General features: G+C 37.3%; 3 protein-coding genes and 1 pseudogene across 18 annotated transcripts; 3 read left to right on the top strand and 1 right to left on the bottom strand.

Annotated features, from left to right (window-relative positions):
• Positions 1-343: 343 nt before the first annotated feature.
• LOC140785322 (protein ARV 2-like) lies at positions 344-6,124 on the bottom strand. 8 transcript variants are annotated; one of them, XM_073133164.1, is made up of 13 exons: positions 5,895-6,116; positions 5,770-5,817; positions 5,313-5,402; positions 5,170-5,215; positions 4,999-5,081; positions 4,811-4,905; positions 4,583-4,649; positions 4,420-4,495; positions 2,716-2,814; positions 1,932-2,038; positions 1,568-1,631; positions 992-1,098; positions 344-649 (listed from the first exon to the last, which is right to left on the bottom strand). In XM_073133164.1, the coding sequence occupies exons 1-10, from the start codon at positions 6,024-6,026 to the stop codon at positions 2,010-2,012; spliced, it is 765 nt and encodes a 254-aa protein (XP_072989265.1). In that variant the 5' UTR covers positions 6,027-6,116; the 3' UTR covers positions 344-649; positions 992-1,098; positions 1,568-1,631; positions 1,932-2,009. The 8 variants fall into 8 exon arrangements, with proteins under 8 accessions (XP_072989265.1, XP_072989263.1, XP_072989262.1 ...); XM_073133162.1 differs by having other exon boundaries at positions 992-1,105; XM_073133161.1 differs by having other exon boundaries at positions 992-1,631.
• A 1,472-nt stretch (positions 6,125-7,596) lies between these two features.
• On the top strand, positions 7,597-8,367 carry LOC140783522 (probable sugar phosphate/phosphate translocator At1g12500; annotated as a pseudogene).
• A 789-nt stretch (positions 8,368-9,156) lies between these two features.
• Positions 9,157-11,563, top strand: LOC140783578 (uncharacterized). Of its 2 annotated transcripts, none has more exons than XM_073130498.1 (2): positions 9,157-9,340; positions 10,018-11,563. In XM_073130498.1, the coding sequence occupies exon 2, from the start codon at positions 10,203-10,205 to the stop codon at positions 11,343-11,345; it is 1,143 nt and encodes a 380-aa protein (XP_072986599.1). In that variant the 5' UTR covers positions 9,157-9,340; positions 10,018-10,202; the 3' UTR covers positions 11,346-11,563. The 2 variants fall into 2 exon arrangements, with proteins under 2 accessions (XP_072986599.1, XP_072986600.1); XM_073130499.1 differs by having other exon boundaries at positions 9,198-9,340; positions 10,101-11,563.
• Positions 11,564-12,177: 614 nt separating this feature from the next.
• LOC140783580 (uncharacterized) lies at positions 12,178-20,674 on the top strand. 8 transcript variants are annotated; one of them, XM_073130507.1, is made up of 13 exons: positions 12,178-12,278; positions 12,605-12,635; positions 12,716-12,813; positions 12,955-13,037; positions 14,125-14,200; positions 14,316-14,383; positions 14,734-14,818; positions 15,809-15,930; positions 16,039-16,122; positions 18,158-18,304; positions 18,912-19,020; positions 19,095-19,214; positions 20,364-20,674. In XM_073130507.1, the coding sequence occupies exons 3-13, from the start codon at positions 12,723-12,725 to the stop codon at positions 20,426-20,428; spliced, it is 1,050 nt and encodes a 349-aa protein (XP_072986608.1). In that variant the 5' UTR covers positions 12,178-12,278; positions 12,605-12,635; positions 12,716-12,722; the 3' UTR covers positions 20,429-20,674. The 8 variants fall into 8 exon arrangements, with proteins under 8 accessions (XP_072986608.1, XP_072986614.1, XP_072986609.1 ...); XM_073130506.1 differs by having other exon boundaries at positions 12,228-12,478; XM_073130509.1 differs by having other exon boundaries at positions 12,228-12,278; positions 12,581-12,635.
• The last annotated feature ends 120 nt before the right edge of the window (positions 20,675-20,794 follow it).

The following is a 20,794-nucleotide window of genomic DNA, read 5'->3' on the forward strand; positions in this document are numbered from 1 at the left end:
CCTTGAGAGGGAAAGATGAGATCCAGCTTTGTACTAGCTGGAAAAAGTCAGCTCATTTTTCTCTACAATTTCCTCTACATTACGAGGTTTGAGAGAAAGGATTCCTATGACTCAGAATATTCCGAACAATACTGATTTCTATTTTATGAAGTAGGTCTCTTTTCCAAAATTATTGAAGGAATACATGAGTCATCAAACCAATTGAGAAAAAAAAATGTCGATTTCTTTGTTTCACCGTCAACAATTTGCTCTCAGGTTCTCTAGAGTGCTATCAGGTGGTGCTCCGATGACAAGAGCAAATCATTTTTGATAAAAACTGTCATGTAGTTTGATAGCTCACATATTTCTTCCTTAATTCTATGCAAAGTCTAAAAAAAAATAATCCAAGTTCGTTGATCCATAACAAAAGAGCTAATTCTTGATTATGGAGATAGAATAGAGCAATAGAAAAGATACCGCAATGGTGGACCAAGCTCTAGTACAGCTGCTATCACAGTCAAATGTGCATAAACTGAATAATTGGTTATGGGAGCTTGCTGTGATGTTTGTGCTATGAATGAATGGTAGGAGAATGGTCAACCTTGTTTTTGATTAGACACCGACGAGCCAAAGTTTCAATGAGTAGGGCTGGATAAGGACCACCTAATACCTGCACACATAACATCAGTATCAGAAAAGGATAGGCTCAAAGATATATTGAATCAGGGACTGCTCAACATCAAGAACAAGATAAACCAAAAACACTTTCGGGAGCTGTAATTTTCTGGAGCACATCTTTTTCGAGATTCAATCAGATCTGTGAAGAGCCTCTGATCTTTGGCAGGCCAAGATAAATTGAATGAAGAACAGTTCAACATGAAGATAAGAAAAACCAAACAAGATAAAAGAAAAAAACAGAAGACCAGGCACACAAAGCCTAAGCCAAAAATCTAGTTAAAACCACAAAATTTAATGAAAAGCTCGAAAACACTTTCAGAAAGTTGCTGACAACCTGTTAAATTTGAGGAGTTAATAATCGGGAACACCTCCTTTCCAGATTCCACATTAGATCTTTGGTAGTTTGTGAAAGGCTGCTGGTCCTTAGCCAACTAGATTTACCTGTTCACTTGAGTTCAGGAATAATGTTAGTACCTTGAACAAGAACACCAGAGATGTACTATCAAACAAATAATGGTGTTGCAAATTGTATGTCTTTTTGAAAATCATTCATAAAGGCCTTGGTTTATAGTCCTATTCTGGACATATAAAGGTCGCCATCATTGGCAGATTGTTTTCCACTTCTGTATCGTTGCAATTTAAACTTCAAATTGGAGACAGCTACCAATTAAATTACATTCAGTCTATACATCTATTTCAATCTAGTAGTCATCCCAGTATTTCAATTTTACTTGATGTGAACCATGAAGGTTAGTACAATATGATAACATATGTTTTAAGTTCATTGAATGAAAATTCTGTTCTCTGAAAAAATTGAGATACATATTTAACAGAAGAATATGAAATAGATCAAATTTCATGAGGAATGATCAGCTAAGCTTTGGAGCAACACATGAAGATGGTCAAGAACCTTCCTCCTAGAAGTAATGACTTTTAACCATCTCGTGTGGATTTGACAATCCTTCCATCTTACCCTGCAATGACAAAGATTGCTTGATTGTTAAACTTCATCTAAAATGGTGATATCTATCAATCAAACTGTTGAAAAGTAAAATCATCATTATAGCCCTAGTTTAAACATAAGTTCCTCGACAAACACCATTTAAGCGTTCCAGCAGTAGAAGAATAAACCAGTTAAAGAAAAGTAATTTGGTGCACTGGTTGATCAGTCTGGAAACATATAGAATGTTTCTGCCTTCAAAGTTATAGAAGATTTGCGTCGATAATAAATGATACTTTACAGTTTAGAAACTATATGATGAATCCGTATATACCTTAGTCCCTGGATAATCCCTTTCTAAGTGAAGCTCTCCAGTTTAAATATTCATCTTCCCCTTCTTTAACTTCCTACCTTATCTCTCACTCCATCTTTGGTAACTTCCTATATCATGAATATAAATGTGAAGTTTAACAATTCCAGTGCCATAAATTTATAGGAGGGAAAAAGGTTCCTCTGGCATATATATAGTCCTCTTCTTTATAGTTTTACTATGTGGGAATGAGAGCTAGACATATTAAAAGTTAAAAACAGAAGTTGCTAACAAGATGCCAGAGCAAAATAAGTGAATATCTAACAAAAGTTCCTTGGAGGAAGTCACAAGAATGAAAGTAATCAAATAGTGGAGATATTGAAGTGAATATGTTCACTCTTCACACAATTAAAGATGAAGATAAACAAAATAATACACTTCAAGTGTTCAAGGTCTAAATATGTAACTTCTTCCTGTTTTCAGCCATGCAGACTCACTAGTAGAGCTCCGCAATTAATAGAACTCTTTGATCCATGAGCTCGTAAAATGGTTCTCTAGTTAATAATGCTCTTAACTATTGACTATGAGTTTGCAGAAGCTAACAATAGTTGACGGAGTCACAAACAGTGAAAATCCACTCCTCTTTTTTATCCACAAGGAATGCTGGTGATTCAGTAGAGAATAGATAAATATCCCATCAATAAATCAGATTGAGCACATTAAAAAAAGGTGCTCTTGAGACTATACATGCTGAACATTATATATAGGATTCAAATTTAAGTAAGATGTCGGTACATATAAGACTAACCGAATAATCGAGGTAGTACACAATGATCTGCTAAGAACTTTGTTGTATGTGCCATGAAGCACACTGCAATACACCGCGAAACTGACAGTTGTGTTATAACTGTGAACACAAGGAAAATGTTTAGTTCTCATGCACACTAGAGAATATATGAAATTATGAATACATGTGCATATATCCCGACAAACACACAGTATGTGATTGAAAAGATGGAGTGTTAAGACATTATTATTTCTAAAGCATAATGCTTTAGCCCTCCTTAATCTAAATCAAAGGTTGGGTACTCTAACTGAACCACGCAAACGCGTGCAGACACATATGTGAATCTATATGACTGTATAGTAATAGTATAGTGAAATGTATTGTAATTTAATAAAATATACATATATATATATATATATACCTCAATTTCCTTTTCCAGACAATCCCTATAAAGAACTTTAAGAAGATCCTACAAATATGAATGAGCGTGAGCTCAAAAAAGGAAAAAAGAAGTAATTAAGTTCACCCATGACCCACCAACAACCCTTGAATTTTTTGTTGCTAGTCCCTCTGTTGCTTAATGTTGCTCTTGACTTTTACCAAAATTTCACAACTTAGCTTATAGAGAGTTGATTCACATTCCCTATTTAGAGAGCTAATCCAACATATTATCCTCAGCTGGTCCTATCTAGGGGTGTCAATGAGCCGAACTTGAGTGAGCAGGGCCCGGCTCGGCTCGAGCTCCCCCCCTCATCGATTTGCTCAGCCTCACTCTTTTTTCTAGAGATGGAACAATCCAACGATTGGATCAAGCTCTTTGAGACCACCGCCACTAGACCCTCGCTGAGGAGACCTCCTTCCCACTACCAGTGGCGCAAAATCCTTTCAAAAAGCTTCTCACCCCGACTAGCTTTCGATTACACAGCGACGGTGAGAAATCCACCCTAGCTTCACATGCCCCTCGCCACCTCCCCAGCACCGACAGAAGCGACTTAACTGCACCGTCGACAAAGTTTAGAGATTCGGGCCGACGGCCAGTGTTTAGGACCCCAACAATTACGTCACGTGACGCGGACTCGACGGCCTAGATTGGAACAAAGAGGGGGGGGGGGGAGAGACCATTCATCACAGGAGACAATGAAGGAACGGAGATCTCGCCGACGAAGCGACCGTGGGGTTGAGGACGGTGACAGACGTATCGTTGGCAAGGGCTCAGGGGAGGAGGGTTTCGGTGGTGACTAGTGAATATGGGTACGGTGGTGAATGGTGATTTTCGATGATGAAGAGGGTTTCACTGATGGGATTGGAAACTTTAGGGGAGATGAAGGTTGGCTTGGGTTTTTTCTTTACTTATACATATCATACTAATTAGATCCAACAGTTCTAAACATATGATAATATATATATGAGCTGAGCTTGAGCGAGCCAGTGCTAGCTCAGCTCGGCTCGATAGTTTTTTTGAGCATAATATCTCAGATCAAGCCGAGCTCTTAACGAGTCGAGCCTCACAAGCCCATGGGCTTTTTTGACAGCCCTAGTCCTGCTCTCAGCTGACATATTGATTCATGTGCATAAAATATGAAACCAATTCCAACCTAGAAATATCTCATGTATGTTTCCATGTCATAGTCATTCTTGTACCGTCAATCTTCTAATGTACAAAGAAATTGTTTGATGCTACATCATAAACACTATACTACCAAGAGAAAAGGACCAAGGTTAAACCTCTCAAAGCAACTACATTTGAAGAGAACACAAAAATATCGATGATGAAAATAACTGAAAGAGGAAACTCCCAAACCTGCAAAAGCAAGTTGAACAAATCATAAGTGGAAAGAGATAGAAGATCTTAATAAGTAATTTCTTTGCAATAACTAGGCAAGCTTACCATCATAGATATGAGAAACAACTTGAAGTAGCTCGAAATGAGGATGGCGAGAAAAACCTCTTTATACCTAAGTAATGAAAATATTCAGAGGAAAAGCTTGAGAATAAAATTCTTTCCAATAATACATCTTACTGATGATTAGAACTATCGTTGAAAGACAACTACTAAGAAAAAAAATTAAGAAACTATTAATTGAATAACGATACATAATAAATATAGCAATACTACCTAGTGATATCAAATGATAGACTGAGTAAAAACTTTGACCCAAGAATTACAACAACAACAAACATGAGATTCCCTAACAATACATCCAGCAGTACCTGCAAAAACATTTATATAATTTCAGAAATGTAAAGCAGCTACCAAGGCAAAGGTTGCATGAACATGATTTTGTTCTCATTAAATTTCATCACCTTCAAGCAAGTCCAAATTGATGAAAAAGGGCTCCTTGATGAATCCCCATCATCTCTACTGCTCTTCAGGAAAGAAACCCTGCCTTAAACTGTTAAGGTTTTTCAGTAAATCAAAGGAAGTATGTATTTTTCTCATGAAAGCTAGATCATTAAGCACGACCTTGAGGATACATGCATCAAGAAGAAAATATATTAAGCTTGACCTTTGTAGTATTCCCTGCAAATTAAAAGAATTAACATATCTAAGGGAAGAAAATGTTGCTTTTATTATAACATTTGATTTCTTACATTCGTAGGACGGCAGTAGTTTGTACCTTATTGTCAGAAGCATCTACATTCAGCATATTAAATAGTAAATGCCGATATGCCTTTGTCTTGTGCAGAATCAGATCGATCAAAATAATCTAGACCAACAAATTGCCGTTATTCAACAATATGCAATAAAAAACTCCCGGGGCAACTATTGTAGGAGAGAATGAGAATTACATAAAGTTTGAAAATTCATCACAAAGCGTGCTCTTTAGTATACTACCCAAGGGTTTATTAACGAAATGAAGTACAGAGGATTAAATTGCTTACTAAAGGCTGCGTAGTTTTGAAACCAAACCTCAAGGCACTCACACAAAATGTAATCATTTCGTCACAATTCCTCAACCAGCACAAAATTTCAACCGGAACTCAACTCCCCAGCATGTAGACCAACTAAAAATTACTAATTCAAATGTATCTATCACAAAAGCTAAGGTTTCTTTCAGGTTTTAGTAAACGCACCATGAATTCGCACTCGACGTAGGAATCGGCAACAGCCTTGCAATTATCCTGCAAGTAATAGGAAGGATTTGTAGCAAAGATTAACAGAATAAGCTGGAACAAGTGAGATCAAAAGTCTCTCTCACGCATTTCATCAAACGGATGTTGCCCGGAGAGTATTGGACGAAGAGCGTCTTCACTCGCCATCCGCAGTTGACACACCTCAGCTTTTTCTCCGCCGCCTTCTCGGCTGCTTCCGGATTCGTGGACGTCGCCATGAGAATTCCTCAGAGAGTCGGAGTAGCAACGGAGGAAGGATAGATCTAAGGGTCGAACCACCTGTGGGCCGAGCATACTTGGATGGTTTTTTTTTATATATAATTAGTTTGGGTTAATTCATTAAGATTTAATCCCCCGTTCTTTTTTTTTCTTTTTTTTCAAAAAAAAAGGATTTTTTTACCAATTCCAAAAAAAAATCCCCCGTTTTTAAAATAAAAAAAAATAAAATAAAGTAGTACTTAATTACCACAATTACAACCTAAGTACACCTATAGGCCATAATCCTGCCCGTTTAAGCAAAGCCGGTTAGCATTTTTATTGACTTTTCTATAAACATGAAAGACTTCATAATTTTAATGACTTTTAAGAAGCAAAGCAATGCGTTTAACCACCCGGGTTGATTATGAATGCTATTAATAATATTTTTAAATATTATGTTTTGATATCTACTAATTGAAGCGGATGTCAAGTGAATCCATCTTAGCTCTCGAAAAAGATATTTCATGAAATTCATAAAGTAAAATTTAATTTTTATATTAAAATAATTTTATTTAAACTCTTTAAACTATCATTATTTTCTTGGTATATTTTATAAACTTTATTTTTATCACATACAACTCTTATCCAAAAAAAAAATTTTGATTTAAATATCTACATTGTTACTTTTTTTTCTTTATTCAAATGGGTATATATAGATATTTTATTTATTTTAAGGGAGGTGTATATGAATAATAAAAAAACTTAAAGAGTGCATATGAAAAACAATAATAGTTCATATGGTCTAAATATAATTATATTTTTTATATTACATTTATATATTTAGTTATACTTTTTTCAAAGGAATTTCAAATTACCCCGTATTGTTATGCTTTAAATTAAATTATCTCCAGGTGAACTTTTTATTTGTATCACTCTGCTCATATCTGATTTTAGACTAATGTGAAACTATTAACTATTCCATCAAAACTTAAGAAAGAGTATAAATTATCATAATACCCATATAATATTAATAATCTCATTATTTGAATAAATATGAATTTTTTACCCATATATCTAAGATGATTAAAAATTTTCACTTCATGATCATATATTTAACTGGATGTACATTGTAATTATTAGATAATAAAACTCTCCTAATACGAGTATAATAAGTAAATAATTATTTATCTCAATATTACTAATACATAATTCTGTTATCTCTCTCATATTTTTATATTTACCATTTACTATTTTACTCTTAAAATATATCATTTTACTCCATTATAATTTTAACTGCTATATGTCTCTCCTCTTCTTATTTATACCCTCTTTATTCATACATTATAAAAAATACTTTAATTACTTATTAAACTCATTTTAATTTTATATCTCGTCAAAAAATTTAATTATTTTATATCATACTAGTTTATAATAAATACTGTAGAAGCTTATGTTGGTATAACCTTTCTTAGGTAAGTATAATAAATAAACATAACTATACTTGTAAATAGGCTTGATCATATAGCCCAGCCCACCTGTGCCCGACCTGGACTTGCTTTGAGCCCAGCCTAGCCTGAGCTTGAATTGCCAATGGGCAGCACGAGCTAGTCCTTTACCCACTCGACTCGGCTCAAAAGCCCGTCTGTTGGCCTAACCCGAAAGCCTGATCCATAAGCTCGCCCGACCATCTTCTCCCTCTCCGTCTTCTATGGCAACACCTCCCCCTGCTACCTCCTCATCTCCTTCATCCAGGCCATCAGCGCCACAACCCCATTCTTCACCACAACCTTTGCCCTTATCATCACCTATTGCATGGAGCCCACCCCAGTCTACCTCGCACTCCTCCCCGTCATCCTCGACTTTGTTGTTGCCTCCAATAGGAAGCCATTCTTCCACACCCTTAACTTCCTTATCTGCCTTGCCTCCATCGTTGGCTGCGCGTTGAAGTCCGTTTGTCCACAACATCCTCCTTTCCTCCGAGTCAGAGAAGCTCAACTCCATCAACCCTTCTCATGTATATGGCATCTATTGCCACCCTCACCAAGATCTGAGAAAAAGCCAAGTCTAGCCCTACTCCTCTTCGAGAAGACCATCGTCGCCCACCTCATCAACCTCACCAACTTCTTGGTCACAAAGCACACTAGCGCCCTCATACTTCAAGTCCTCAGCAATGCCAAGGCTGCCGCCGTCATCTCCGTGCTTATCTTTCGTAATCCTATCATGATGATGGGGATGGTCGAATTCGAGATCACCATCCTCGGGGTCGTGCTCTACAGCGAGGCCAATAAGAGATGAAAGATAATCCTGCTTCTCCTCCTTGATCTAATTGATACAATATACTCCATCTTTTCCTCCCCTTAGACAGATTAACATTGTTATTGAGATAAATTAGTAATAAAATTTTGGGTATAGTTGAGTTCTTGCATTTGGTACATTGGTAATTAATTAGAGAAGAAGTAAAAATAATAAAAATTCTAAAAATTTGGACCGGCCTGCTTTCTCATGGAACAACGGGTGGTAACCAGCTAGATTATTTTAGTCCGACCCGACCCACTCACAATTTAGCTGGCTAACATAGTGGCCAGTCCGATCTGTCCAATGATCACATCACTTGTATATAACCTTAGAGAATAATTAAAGAAAGAGAGAAATTTTCTTTTTAAGTAGACGAAGATAAGATACATAAGATAAAGCTCTCAGAACAATCAAATTTTCTATTTTTGGATCAAAATGAAACAATCGATTTTGCAAAATCAAAAGACAAAGCTCTTGAAATGTTTCAGTGGAGTGTCATGTGATCCCATGCTCCACGAATCTGCGATCCAAAAATAATCTCTTCCGACGTGGAACCTAACCATTGGCCGCAAGAGAGTTTGATGTTCGACGTCGTTCGAGTCCACTTGGAAATAGAAAAAGCCCGGGAATGGAGCAAAAGATGGCGGGCGGCAATCATTCCGATATGATTCTTTCCATCCACCCAACTATTCTCAAAATCCCTATCGAGTCCTTTAAATTCTGACCGTCCGATCCACCCATCGAGCGAGATAAAAACGTCGCGTTCGAGATAAGCATTGGGGGCAATCCGGTAATCTCGCGGTCGTACGGTCGCTTGCTTCGGACTTGGTCTAGAATGGTCCATCTTTTATTACTATTTTCACTGGTGTTTACCGTTCGCTACTTCTGGTTAAAAGAAATTAATTTGGTAGCGATAAAAAGGAAGGCCATTAGGATTCGTAAGTGCCTAGTTAGTTTCGAAGAAGACGAACAAGCAAGGGGGTTTCCAGAGGAATCAACCGAGAGCGGAAGAGATGGATACTGATGATTCGGTTTCGAGGTGAGTTCTTATTCAAGTTCGTGTTCTTTTTATTTTTCCCCCTATTCTGCGATTTATCCGGTTGAAGGGGGGTTTTTTATCCGGATAGTTTTAGGAATAAAATGGTATCGGATCAAGCTCAATCGATTTGAGTTTATCTTCTAGAAGTTAGTTTCGGATTTGGTTTTGTTCTCCTCCGTCTCCGTCCTTAAAGGACGACGGACGGCGATGGATTGGGGGGGCAGACCCTTCAGATTGAAGGGTGTTTTGGTCAATTGACGTTGGAATTAGTGGAGCCACATCGGGAATCGTCCGGAGTGGGGGGCATGCATGATGCATTTGACGAGGTGTAATTAATAATTGTGTTTTTTTTAGTAAATATCAACTGTAATTAATAATTGTGCGCCTTTTCTTTTACTATCTGGTGCTTGATAGGGAGTTCAGATCGTCTGCAGCCCAAATGCATGAATTTATTACATTCTTGTGCCTTGGCAGCACCTGACTGGTAGCATTACTGTAGGAAATCAAGTTAGGAAAGGATTAAAGTAGTTATATAGTATTTGGAATGCACTAACGATTGAGGTCATGGCATTTGGATTCATGCCAATCTTGATGTTGTGCATAACCAGACATTGATCTGCTATCTCATAATTTTGTGAACTTAATTAACCCTCTCATGATCTTATTCTACAATGCAGATAATTCATAGTATAACTTCATGATACTATCAGTTGATTTCTTGCTTAAGATGCTCAAGTTACGTGCGGTATTCTCCTGCCAGATGAACATGTCATTCTCCATATCCACCAATAATACAAGCCACAAGCTTTACCAAAGCTTCTTGCAGCCATCTTTATCTTGTCTTCCATTTTAAATCCCTGGAATGGCCAGCAGATCTCCCCACCCCCCTGCAACCAAAAGAAAGCGGCTCGCCGTTAATCCCCGCACCGTCATAATCGTCCTCATACTTGTTCCGTTGTGTTTCATGGCCGTCTTTCTCCATGTTGACAAGTTGTCCTACTTCCTCCGGCCATTATGGGACACCCCGCCTCGCCCCTTCATCCGTCTGCCGCACTACTATGCTCCCAATGTCTCCATGTCTGAGCTTTGTCAGCTGCATGGTTGGGGGATTCTCCCCACCCCTCGTCGCGTGTTTGATGCTATCCTGTTCAGCAACGAGCTCGATATCCTTGAAATCCGTTATCATGAGCTCCTCCCTTATGTCGACAAGTTTGTTATCCTCGAATCCAATGCCACCTTCACTGGCATGGAGAAGCCGCTCTTCTTCATCAACAACCTTCGTCGCTTCGCATTCGCCAGTCCAAAGATCGTCTATGAAATGTTTCCTAGCAGCATGGTAGACCCCCGGTTGCGCAGAGACCCTTTTGCGCTGGAGTCCAGGCAGAGGTTGGCCATCAATTCTCTGCTCCACAGATCAGGTATTGCAGTTGGCGATGTCGTTATCATGTCTGATGCCGATGAGATCCCTAGTGTCCAGACGGTGGAGCTGTTGCGGTGGTGCGACAGCATTCCTCCAGTGATGCACCTGGAGCTGAGGCATTACATGTATTCCTTTGAATTCCCAGTAGATTATAGCAGCTGGCGTGCGACAGCGCATTTGTACAGAGAGCAGACACGATACCGGCATTCACGGCAGACAGACCTGATGCTAGCAGAGGCAGGGTGGCATTGCAGTTTTTGCTTCAGAAAAATCAAAGAATTTGTGTTCAAGATGACAGCTTACAGCCATGCTGACAGAGTTAAGAGCCCAAGCTTTCTAGATCACTCGAGGATTCAGAGAATAATTTGTCAGGGAGATGATCTGTTCGGCATGTTACCGGAGGAGTATACCTTCAAGGATCTCTTGGGCAAGATGGGTCCTATCCAGAAATCGGCTTCAGCTGTTCATCTGCCATCATACTTGATAAAAAATGCTCACAAGTTCAGATTCTTGTTGCCCGGAGGATGCTTCAGATCACCTGATATTGATGAACAGAAGAACAGAACATTCGGACAAAAAAGCTGAGAAATTTTGGTTACGGGAGCTATTCAGTATACTTTCCAATCAAGGGACACAACGACATTATCGCACCACACAATGGAAAGATCAGAGCGAATACCTACTATGAGAAACATTTAAAGAGAACAGTTTTTTTTTTTTTTTTTAAATTTCTTTTAATCGTTTTTGCTTTAGTTGCAAAAATTTCTTCAGGAGTACTAATAAGCACACCCTATTTTATTCAATTGTTAACAATTCTACTAAGCACAATCTACTGTTTCGTGCTGCACGTCCCATTCTTTCTCACATCAGGACTGCTGAAGCGAAATCGTGATTTACTACAATAAACATTTGGTGCACAATTGATGAATTGAGCCAGAAAACAACCCCTCAATTCCAATAGCTTTCCAAGTTCAAAGCATCGATGAAGGTTACACCTACCGTGCTTATTACACATTTAAAAAGAAAAAGAAAAGGAGGCTGTCAAATTTCTGAAGTTCTCAAGGCTGATGCCAATCGACTAAGCAGGTAAGACCCACCTCAGTATTTGAACGGACTCGAATATTATTCAACAGTCATGATCACACTAGCTATAAATAAGATTCACTAAATTAGAACGAACAGTAATATAGCCATCCAATATGCACAACTCGAACATATTTGATGATCATGATCAAAAGAGCCGAGCATTCTAATAGATTCAAATCGGATCCACCCTCATGGAATCTACGGTAAAGCAGCTAAATCGAACGGCTCCACTGAGCCAGTTAAAAAAATGCATTTAGCTGCAATTTTTGTGAATAACGATTAAACCCACCGGGCACGAACCGAACTCGAGCGAACCTCACGTGCGCTGCTCGTGACTAAAGGTAGTCAAAGCCACGGACGACACACCCCGCGTTTCGAGCCAAACCATAGCCATCGTCGGCCTTCGCCACCGACCCGAAAATCCCACCTTTGGTAAGTGATGCAATTTCCCTTCGACGATTCTTTTATTCGATCTGTTGTTCTCCTCGATCCCCTTCTCGTTTTGATCCAGTGTTTCCGACTGAAAAATTATGTTTGTTTGCTGTTCTCCGGAATTTTGATCCATCATTCCGCCTATTTCTTCTGTAATTTACTATTACCGCCGACGAATTGGGTATTATCTCTTCTCGAGGGTAAATTTCGTCTCTTGCCTTCTCTGGTATCTAATTATTCTCGAGATATTCTCGTGTAGATAGGTTGCGATAATTATTATTTTTCTTGATTTGACATCGCAGGTGTAATTTTCTTTATCTTTTTAGGGTTTACAAATTACAGGTCATCAAGTCGAAGGTAGTGGATTCGTTACTGGTCGTACTACCTGGTTGTGGTAGCATTATTTTGAATTGTAATCGAGTATTGATCGGTAACAGATCGAAGATGGGTGTCAAACTGCAAGGTTTGAGAAATTTTGATGCATTCCCGCGGGCAGAAGACCACCTGTTGCAGAAGACGAAATCTGGAGCTGTCGGTGCGTTTTCTTGTGTTTTTTGGTTTCTCCTTTTAATTCGTACCTGGTGTTAGGATTAGAATTACGAAGAGTAACATAGTAAAGTAGCATCTTTCTTAGCGAACTCATCCATTGGAGCTACTTTTGTTCTGTGCTCTGCAGTATCCATCATTGGGCTTGCAATAATGGCGACATTGTTTGTGCACGAGTTGAAGTATTATCTCACTACTTACACAGTGCATCAGGTTGGGTAATACTTTCTCAATCCGTTTAGCTAATGGTTGATCGAGAGATCGAACTCTTTATTTCTTAATGCTAATTTAAGAGGCATGCACCATTTCTTTTTTAAAGATGTTCGAGTATTATTTAATCATCTTTATCTCACTACTTACCTGTAGCATGTATCATCTATCTTCAATGCTCAAATTCTTTTAATCATCTTTTTTGTTCTTCGGCACATCATATGAGAGTCTTATAGGCCTAGGGTGCTTTTATTTCGGAGAGATTTAAGATCAATCTCATTATGGCTACTGAGATATTCATGTAGGGAAACCAAGTTGACAGAATTAGCACTTTGAGTTTTAAGTGAGCATTCCAAGAGTTGCATCAAATTTTGTGTTAATTGATGGGTAATACTTGTGAGGCACTTTTTTTTGGTCCTTTTCGTATCTCTTATAAGAGCTGGATAGTGTTTTTCTGCATGAGAAAATGTTACATGTTTGAGTTAGGCTCTTGACAATCACATAGGCTCTAGGTGGTAGGCATAACTTGCCAACTTGTTCAAAGATTTGAATATTTGATTGGTCAGTTAAGAAGAAATCATATGGAAATGCAAATCATGCAGACCTCTAGAGTCCACTTGGCAAGACCATTCTAGTTCTTCCCAAATACTAGACATGGTTATTTCTTTATCTGGCTCTAATGCCCTCAATCTGAAATCAGGCCAGGTTTTGTACTATCCATGTAAGTTGGGTCGCCAGAACAAATATTTCCATCTTCCATATGGGCCTTAGCCCAAAAGCTGCTACAAGACACAACTTTCTCTGAAACAGAGTTCGAAATTTGTTGTGGAAAAAAGTTAAATCTCTCTGGAAAACATGGCCTCTTTGCACTTGCTAGAAATAGAATCAAGAAGTAGGGTCATTTTTCCATTGAAATTATAAGCAATGTTTTGTCATTGTACTCACTGGCAGAAGGATGAATCATGCAGTAGTTAAAGCATACTATCTCTGATTCTCTATGCTTTGTATTTACACAAGTGAGAAGGGCGTTCTTTTGTTATATGTCAGTCTAATAACCTTAAGTCTTGGTAAAAATCAATGACTTTTGCAGATGTCTGTGGATCTGAAACGAGGAGAAACTCTTCCAATTCACATAAACATGACATTTCCTTCTTTACCTTGTGAAGGTCGGTTGTATATTCACTTCTTTAGTCCTATTAAATTCAAAAGAAGTTATTTGGTGCTCTTCTATTTCCATTCTTGTGTTAATTCTTCTCTATTACTCAAATGCTTACTTTTCAGTTGTGAGCGTGGATGCTATTGACATGTCCGGCAAGCATGAGGTGGACCTGGATACAAATATATGGAAGGTAAGAATTTTATTTAGCACTTTATCTGTCACTAAGTTTCTTCTCTTGTTTGCTTGTGCAAGATTATGCACACTGTTCCTTGTATATCATGGCTATTATATTATTTTTTCTTTTCATTTGACTTTTAACATTGTGAGCTGAAATTTCACTCTTATATCAATACTCATAACTTCATTTTTCTTTTATTACTGCACATTAGTTCTATTCATTGAGTATCATCTTCACATGAATATGTTGTTCTGCATAAGCTTGGGTTTTTAATTCAAAAGCTTATCTATTTCTTTGGAAGTCAATGGCTGTTCAATAATTATCTTATATTTGCTATTCTACCTTTTGTATTCAAAATGAAGCTTCGCTTGAATAAAGAGGGTGATATCATTGGCACAGAATATTTGTCTGATCTTGTTGAAAAGGAGCACTCAGATCACAAGCATGGTATGTTTTCCCCACATCTAAGTTCCATGCACTATAGAATTAACTAGATTTAGTTGGGTATATCAGATTATGACTTTTGTCTTATATTGGTGCCAGTGCTTGTCAACGAAACTTTCTTTCACTCCTTTCTACAAATAAGTAGCTGGTTCTATGTAGCCCATTGGTGTGCTTAATTTAGAAATTTTGGCATGTAATTTGGACAGTGATGTGGTCTAGGTATATTGGGTAGTTATTGTTGTAAATAAGATTGTACTGTAATTTTAAATGACAAAGAATTGCTAATTACCTTACATTTTTTAATATCTCATTGCCAACTTTTCCTTGGTTTTTACTGAAATTAATGTGCTTGTTATGCTCACTTTAATGCAAGGACTTTTAACCTCATAATTCAGGTTTGGAAGTTGGAACACTGTACAATCATTTTGTGCTTATGTAATGAGGGCTTCTTTTGGTATTTTCTGCATATGATAGATACATGATTATGTTTATCTCTGCAGGTGATTGTTTATAGCAAGTCAACAGCTTCTCATAGTCTAGTTTGTATTGGCTGTACCTCGTTTCCCTTATAGTTAGTCTCAGTGGTGAAATTCCTAAATATTCTCCATTGACCTTAACATATTGGTGATCTTCTCTCTTTCCAAGGCTTGGCTAGCCTACAAGTCAACTAAGGATGTTTTGGGTCTGCAATTTTCTTTTTGGTGGCAATTTGTTGTTTGTCAAATACGTAAATGAAAAGTCTCTTTCAGCATGAGGCAGAATTATGAGGCTGCCTGTAAATGGAAATCACAACTTTCCCCTTTCCATCTCCTCATTATTGTTTCTTGTCTCAAGCCTTCAACTTATTGGAGACCTTCATGTTTTCGGCTGGGTTTCTATTTGTGACAAACCTGTCAATTTTTATTACATACAACTAAAGAGGAATTTAGCAGGTTTGGCTTATGTCACAAGTTATTTTTCAAACTTATTATTTTGTTGGTAACATTTAAGCAGATCATGGCGATGGTCATCATGACGATTCTTCTCAAAAGAAGCTTGAGCACACTTATAACTCAGATGCCGAGAAAATGGTTAAGAATGTGAAACATGCAATGGATAATGGTGAAGGGTGTCGAGTACGTTATTTCCTTGCTCGCTGTTCATTTTGATGTGAGACAATGATTGATGTTTCATCATGACTCTTTTTCTTGCCCAAGACTCATCGGGATTTTCATTTTCCGCAGATTTATGGAGTTCTAGATGTGCAAAGAGTTGCTGGAAACTTTCATATCTCGGTGCATGGGTTAAACATTTTCGTTGCTCAACAGGTTGTTTACCCAAACCCCAGCATTCCCCTGATATGATACAAGGTCACTTCTTAGAGTTTCAAAGAAATGTGTCAACTATAGGTATTTATGAGTGTTGCAATATATATAAGTTGTGGTGCTGTCTTGTGCACATTACTTCAGTAAACAATCATTAGTTCAAGTACACTAGGTATGGAACTGATTACTGAATGGAGAACCACTAGCACCTTCTCTGATGTTAAGTAGGCAAGCTAATAGAGGATAGAGAATGGTTGCAGCTGTCTAGCTCCCTAAACTTTATGTGGCAGGAGTATATTACTATGATCAAGTCACAGACCATCATGTTCAGTGTAAGCTGGTGGAATGGCTTCGGAAACGTTCTTTCTCACAATAAATCCTTCCGAAAATCTCTTGCACCATTTAGCTTTCAAGATGCATATCCTTGTGAAATCGGCAGTTTTGTCTATTCACACAGGAGCTTCTAGAAAGATTAGGGTTTTCAGTGTATTCAGAAGGGCTGCCTCACGTATTTAATCATTTATCATCTTAGGGATAAATTATAATGATTGAAATATAATTTTGGTATTTCTAATATGGTCGATTACTTGCTAATCTTTATTTATTCCTTACTATAATGAGAATTCCACCTCTAGCAGATTTATATTATTTTTCTTTCAATTGAACTGAGTTTGCCTTGTGATAATTTTGATGTGCTGGGATCTGGATTTTTAGGAGGGTCTGCTCAAATTTGATTTCACCTAAGAGGGGAATATTGAAGAGCTCAGCAAGAACTCAAGTCTAGTTTTACACCTGACCCAATGCTATTTAGTGGCCCTTCTTTTGTTGCTTTCAGTATTTTGTTATTGACAAATAGTTGGTTTCTTATCTCAGGATTCCACAGTTGTTATCGATAAATATCTGCATTCTTAAATTAGATTTTTTTTCATTCGGTCATGTTTGAATCCTGAGAAGTGAGGGAAGTGAAGTGGGTATTTTATAGGAACTGCCCCACTTCCATTGTTTGGTTGTTGGAGGTGAATTGGGAAGTGATTCTATTGATTTCCCCTGTATCATTGGATTTCCATTTATTGGCCCAATCCCCTTTCTCTCAGGAGGAGAAGAGTGCACGTCCACCTCTACTTAACAGTCACATATTTTGCATGTGACTATTAAGTTCCTAAAAAAGTTTATATCTGAACCTTTTTTTTTTTAATTTTTTTCCCTACATCTATACCCTTCTGAAGTCTTTTATTTACATATATACCATTCTAACATTGTATTTACATTTATCTCCTTATTTATTATTATCATTTTTTGCATGGAGACCTTTTAGAGCTTTTTTCTGGAGGCCTCTCAAACCTAACTAACCATTAAAATTTCATCAATTTGACCATATAAAGATAAAAATACCTTATTCTCTTTTTTTTAACACACTTAAATGGTATCTATGTCTTTTTATATTTTAAATACTACAGATTTTAATATATGGTTGTCAAGAAGTAAGCTAAAAGTGTATTTATGCAAAATACGATGGTTTTTTAAAAGATATACACACAAATACAGAATTTAAAAGGGTATACATACTATAAGGAAATTTGGATGGGTATAGATGTAAATAAATTCTTTTATTTTTGTTTTTTAAGTTTTAACTTCTATCTTTCACTTTTCTCAAATCTCAACCAAATAATAAAAAATACAAAAACTCACTGTTCCAATCTCACACTCTCTATCCTGACCAAACATTAGGAAGTGATAAATTTTTGTTAGAAAGTAAGTTTCCTAACATCTTCCAATTTCCAAGATCACTTTACTTCCCGATAACCAAACATGCTGTAATTGGCGGTATGAAAGCTTCTTTTTTGTGCGATGAGCTATTGCATTTCTAATTTAGTAATATGAGATAAACTACTTCGAAATAAAGGCAAATAAAGAGAACTAGTCTATATTATTTTTTAGCTTATTGTCCTTTATATAATGCAAATTATACTGTTAAGTCTGACACATACATTTTACTTGTATTACACAATAATGTTCTTGGTATTTATCTTTTGTATAGATTTTTGAAGGATCAAGTCATGTAAATGTTAGTCACATTATTCATGACTTGTCATTTGGCCCAAAGTACCCTGGAATTCACAACCCTCTTGATGGAACTACCAGGATCCTCCATGATACAAGTGGAACTTTTAAATACTATATCAAGGTAAACCATCTAGTAGATGTACTTTTACAAGCTCATTTTTCATTGTTAAAAACAGTTAATGTGCTCTTTTTTTAACATGAACTTGATGGATCTAACCTGCTTTTGACATTGAAGGCTTATTCTTTAATAGGTTTGATGCTATTGTTGATCAGTGCAAAATACATGATTGAAAAAATCTTTTATAATGCTTAATGTGCATTAGTTATGGGTGACTTACCATTTTTAAACCTAAGATGCATAGATCATGTTATGTTTTCCCAAAATCTAGGAGCATGATTGCTTTTCTATAACTTAATGCGACTAAACATCCTGGTGGACTGTATCATACAATGTAAAAGGAACCATTATATTTTTTATGTTGGGAGGTGAACTTGAACTGCTGGATTTGGGCAATTATGATTATTTGCATAACCTAAGGCAGACATTTCTGTCAGTTTCTGAATTTAACCATGAACTTCCTTCAGATAGTAAATACTGATATAAATTTTTGTTGCTTGTAATCATGAGTATGTTTGTTACATCAGATTTTTTTTTTAAATTGGTATTCAGGAGTTGCAATTTGACAATGTACTGTTTCTTTTCAAAAGTAATGTTAGTGTTTGTGCAGATTGTTCCGACTGAATACAGATATCTCTCGAAAGAAGTATTGCCTACAAATCAATTTTCTGTGACAGAATATTTTGTTCCCATACGCGAGACTGATAGATCCTGGCCAGGTTGTGTATCTTAATTAGCATGGAAATTTCTTCTTGTTCTTCTGTAGTTACTTACATACTTTTACATGATGCAGCTGTTTACTTTTTGTACGATCTCTCTCCTATTATTGTGACCATTCGAGAAGAACGCCGCAGCTTTCTGCATTTCATTACCCGTTTGTGTGCAGTGCTTGGCGGGACATTCGCTCTGACAGGTCCTTTCCTTTTTCTGATATGGCTTGTGCTATGATGGTTATGCATGTAATACATGTGCACTGTCTCATGTACTCATTCGCTTGTCTTTTGTTGTCCATTATTTTTGCAAGTTCATAGTTTTCTTAGCATATCACTGACACAAAATTGCTCACATAAGTCTGTTATGTTAGCTTATGAAAATAGATTAAGTGTGAGATCTGGAGGATTAATTCTTTTACTTGCCTATGTCTTTTAAATTAGGCCTTCTGAATAGGAAAGCTTAATACTAGCAAAAATTTTGTAGGCAAAACTACTGTTAGTTATAATCAAGGAAGTAAGGAGTTGAAATCTAATTATCTGAGTGAATTTCTAAACATAAGAGTTCAGAAATAGGTTCTCTTTCCTTGTCATTTGCCACCTCATTAATCTCTGCCACATTATATCTTCCCACCCTTCCCCATCTCGCATTTTTTTTCCTTCCTCTTTTTCACCCACCAAAATCACCCATTCTTCCAATCCCACTCAACCAAACCCGCCCTCTCTCAATCCCAGCTAACTCTTTTCTTCTCCTCTCATCCTTTCTCCACTCCACACCTACTTTCTCCCGTCCTCTCTCTTCCCATTCTGCTGCCACCTCCACCCTCCACCATGTTTGTCACCGCACTTGACCCTGCCAGCACCGCCATTTCTCCTCCGCTACACACCATCGCTCCCCCCTACCATAACGAGGGTTATCATGAGATTAGAGAGGGAAACACTTATGTATCATTTTGGAGGGGAGAGGGAGAGGACAGGAAGAGGTGGGTGGTGTGTGAGAGGAGATGGTTTTGATTGGGGTGATGGAGGAGAGAAAGGTTAGGGGATTGAGATGGAGTGGAGAAGATGATGACATAATGGAAATGGATGAGTTGGCAAATGACAAGGAGAGTGAGTCTAGATTTATAAATAATTTAGAAGTGCTATTAATTTTAAATTTTTATATTAAATTAAAAAAATCTTAGATCACTTGATAAGTTACCTCATTACTCAACTCTTCCTGAATCCTGTTCATACTCTATCTGTGGGCAGTTTAGTTGTTAGTGTTGGCATAGTATGGTATAGACATAGACTCTAAATATTTCTCTTATTCAATCTATCCATTGCTTATTGGTCTTTCTTCTGTAAAACAGGAATGCTTGACCGGTGGATGTACAGAATTATCGAGTCTATAACAAAGTCAAAGACTACGAGATAAAGCAATGAGTAGAAGCTAGAGAATGGGAAAGGGACAAGGGAAAGCAATGGGCCAATGCTCAAAGATGTTGTTTTATTGCACTCGCATTACCATAATTTAACCACTTTTAGCAGTCAATTTTACAGTTCTTCCTTCCTGTAGAATAGGACCGAAGCTTTTGTTGCGGAATTGTCATTTTTGGTTTACATAATTTATAGTCCAGATCTGAGTTTTGATCAATGGATGGCTATGCGATTTCCTTGGTAATACATTTGATGTGATTATTTTTCCTCTTCTAGAGCCCCATGTTCACTGACTTGACACAATTGAGGTGTCTTTAGTAATCTCCGTGGTGATTTGCGATGATACATACTAATTCCATCTTAT

Source organism: Typha latifolia, chromosome 3, assembly GCF_019914945.1.
Source record: "Typha latifolia isolate L0001 chromosome 3, TyphaL0001v2, whole genome shotgun sequence".
Classification (NCBI taxonomy): domain Eukaryota; kingdom Viridiplantae; phylum Streptophyta; class Magnoliopsida; order Poales; family Typhaceae; genus Typha; species Typha latifolia.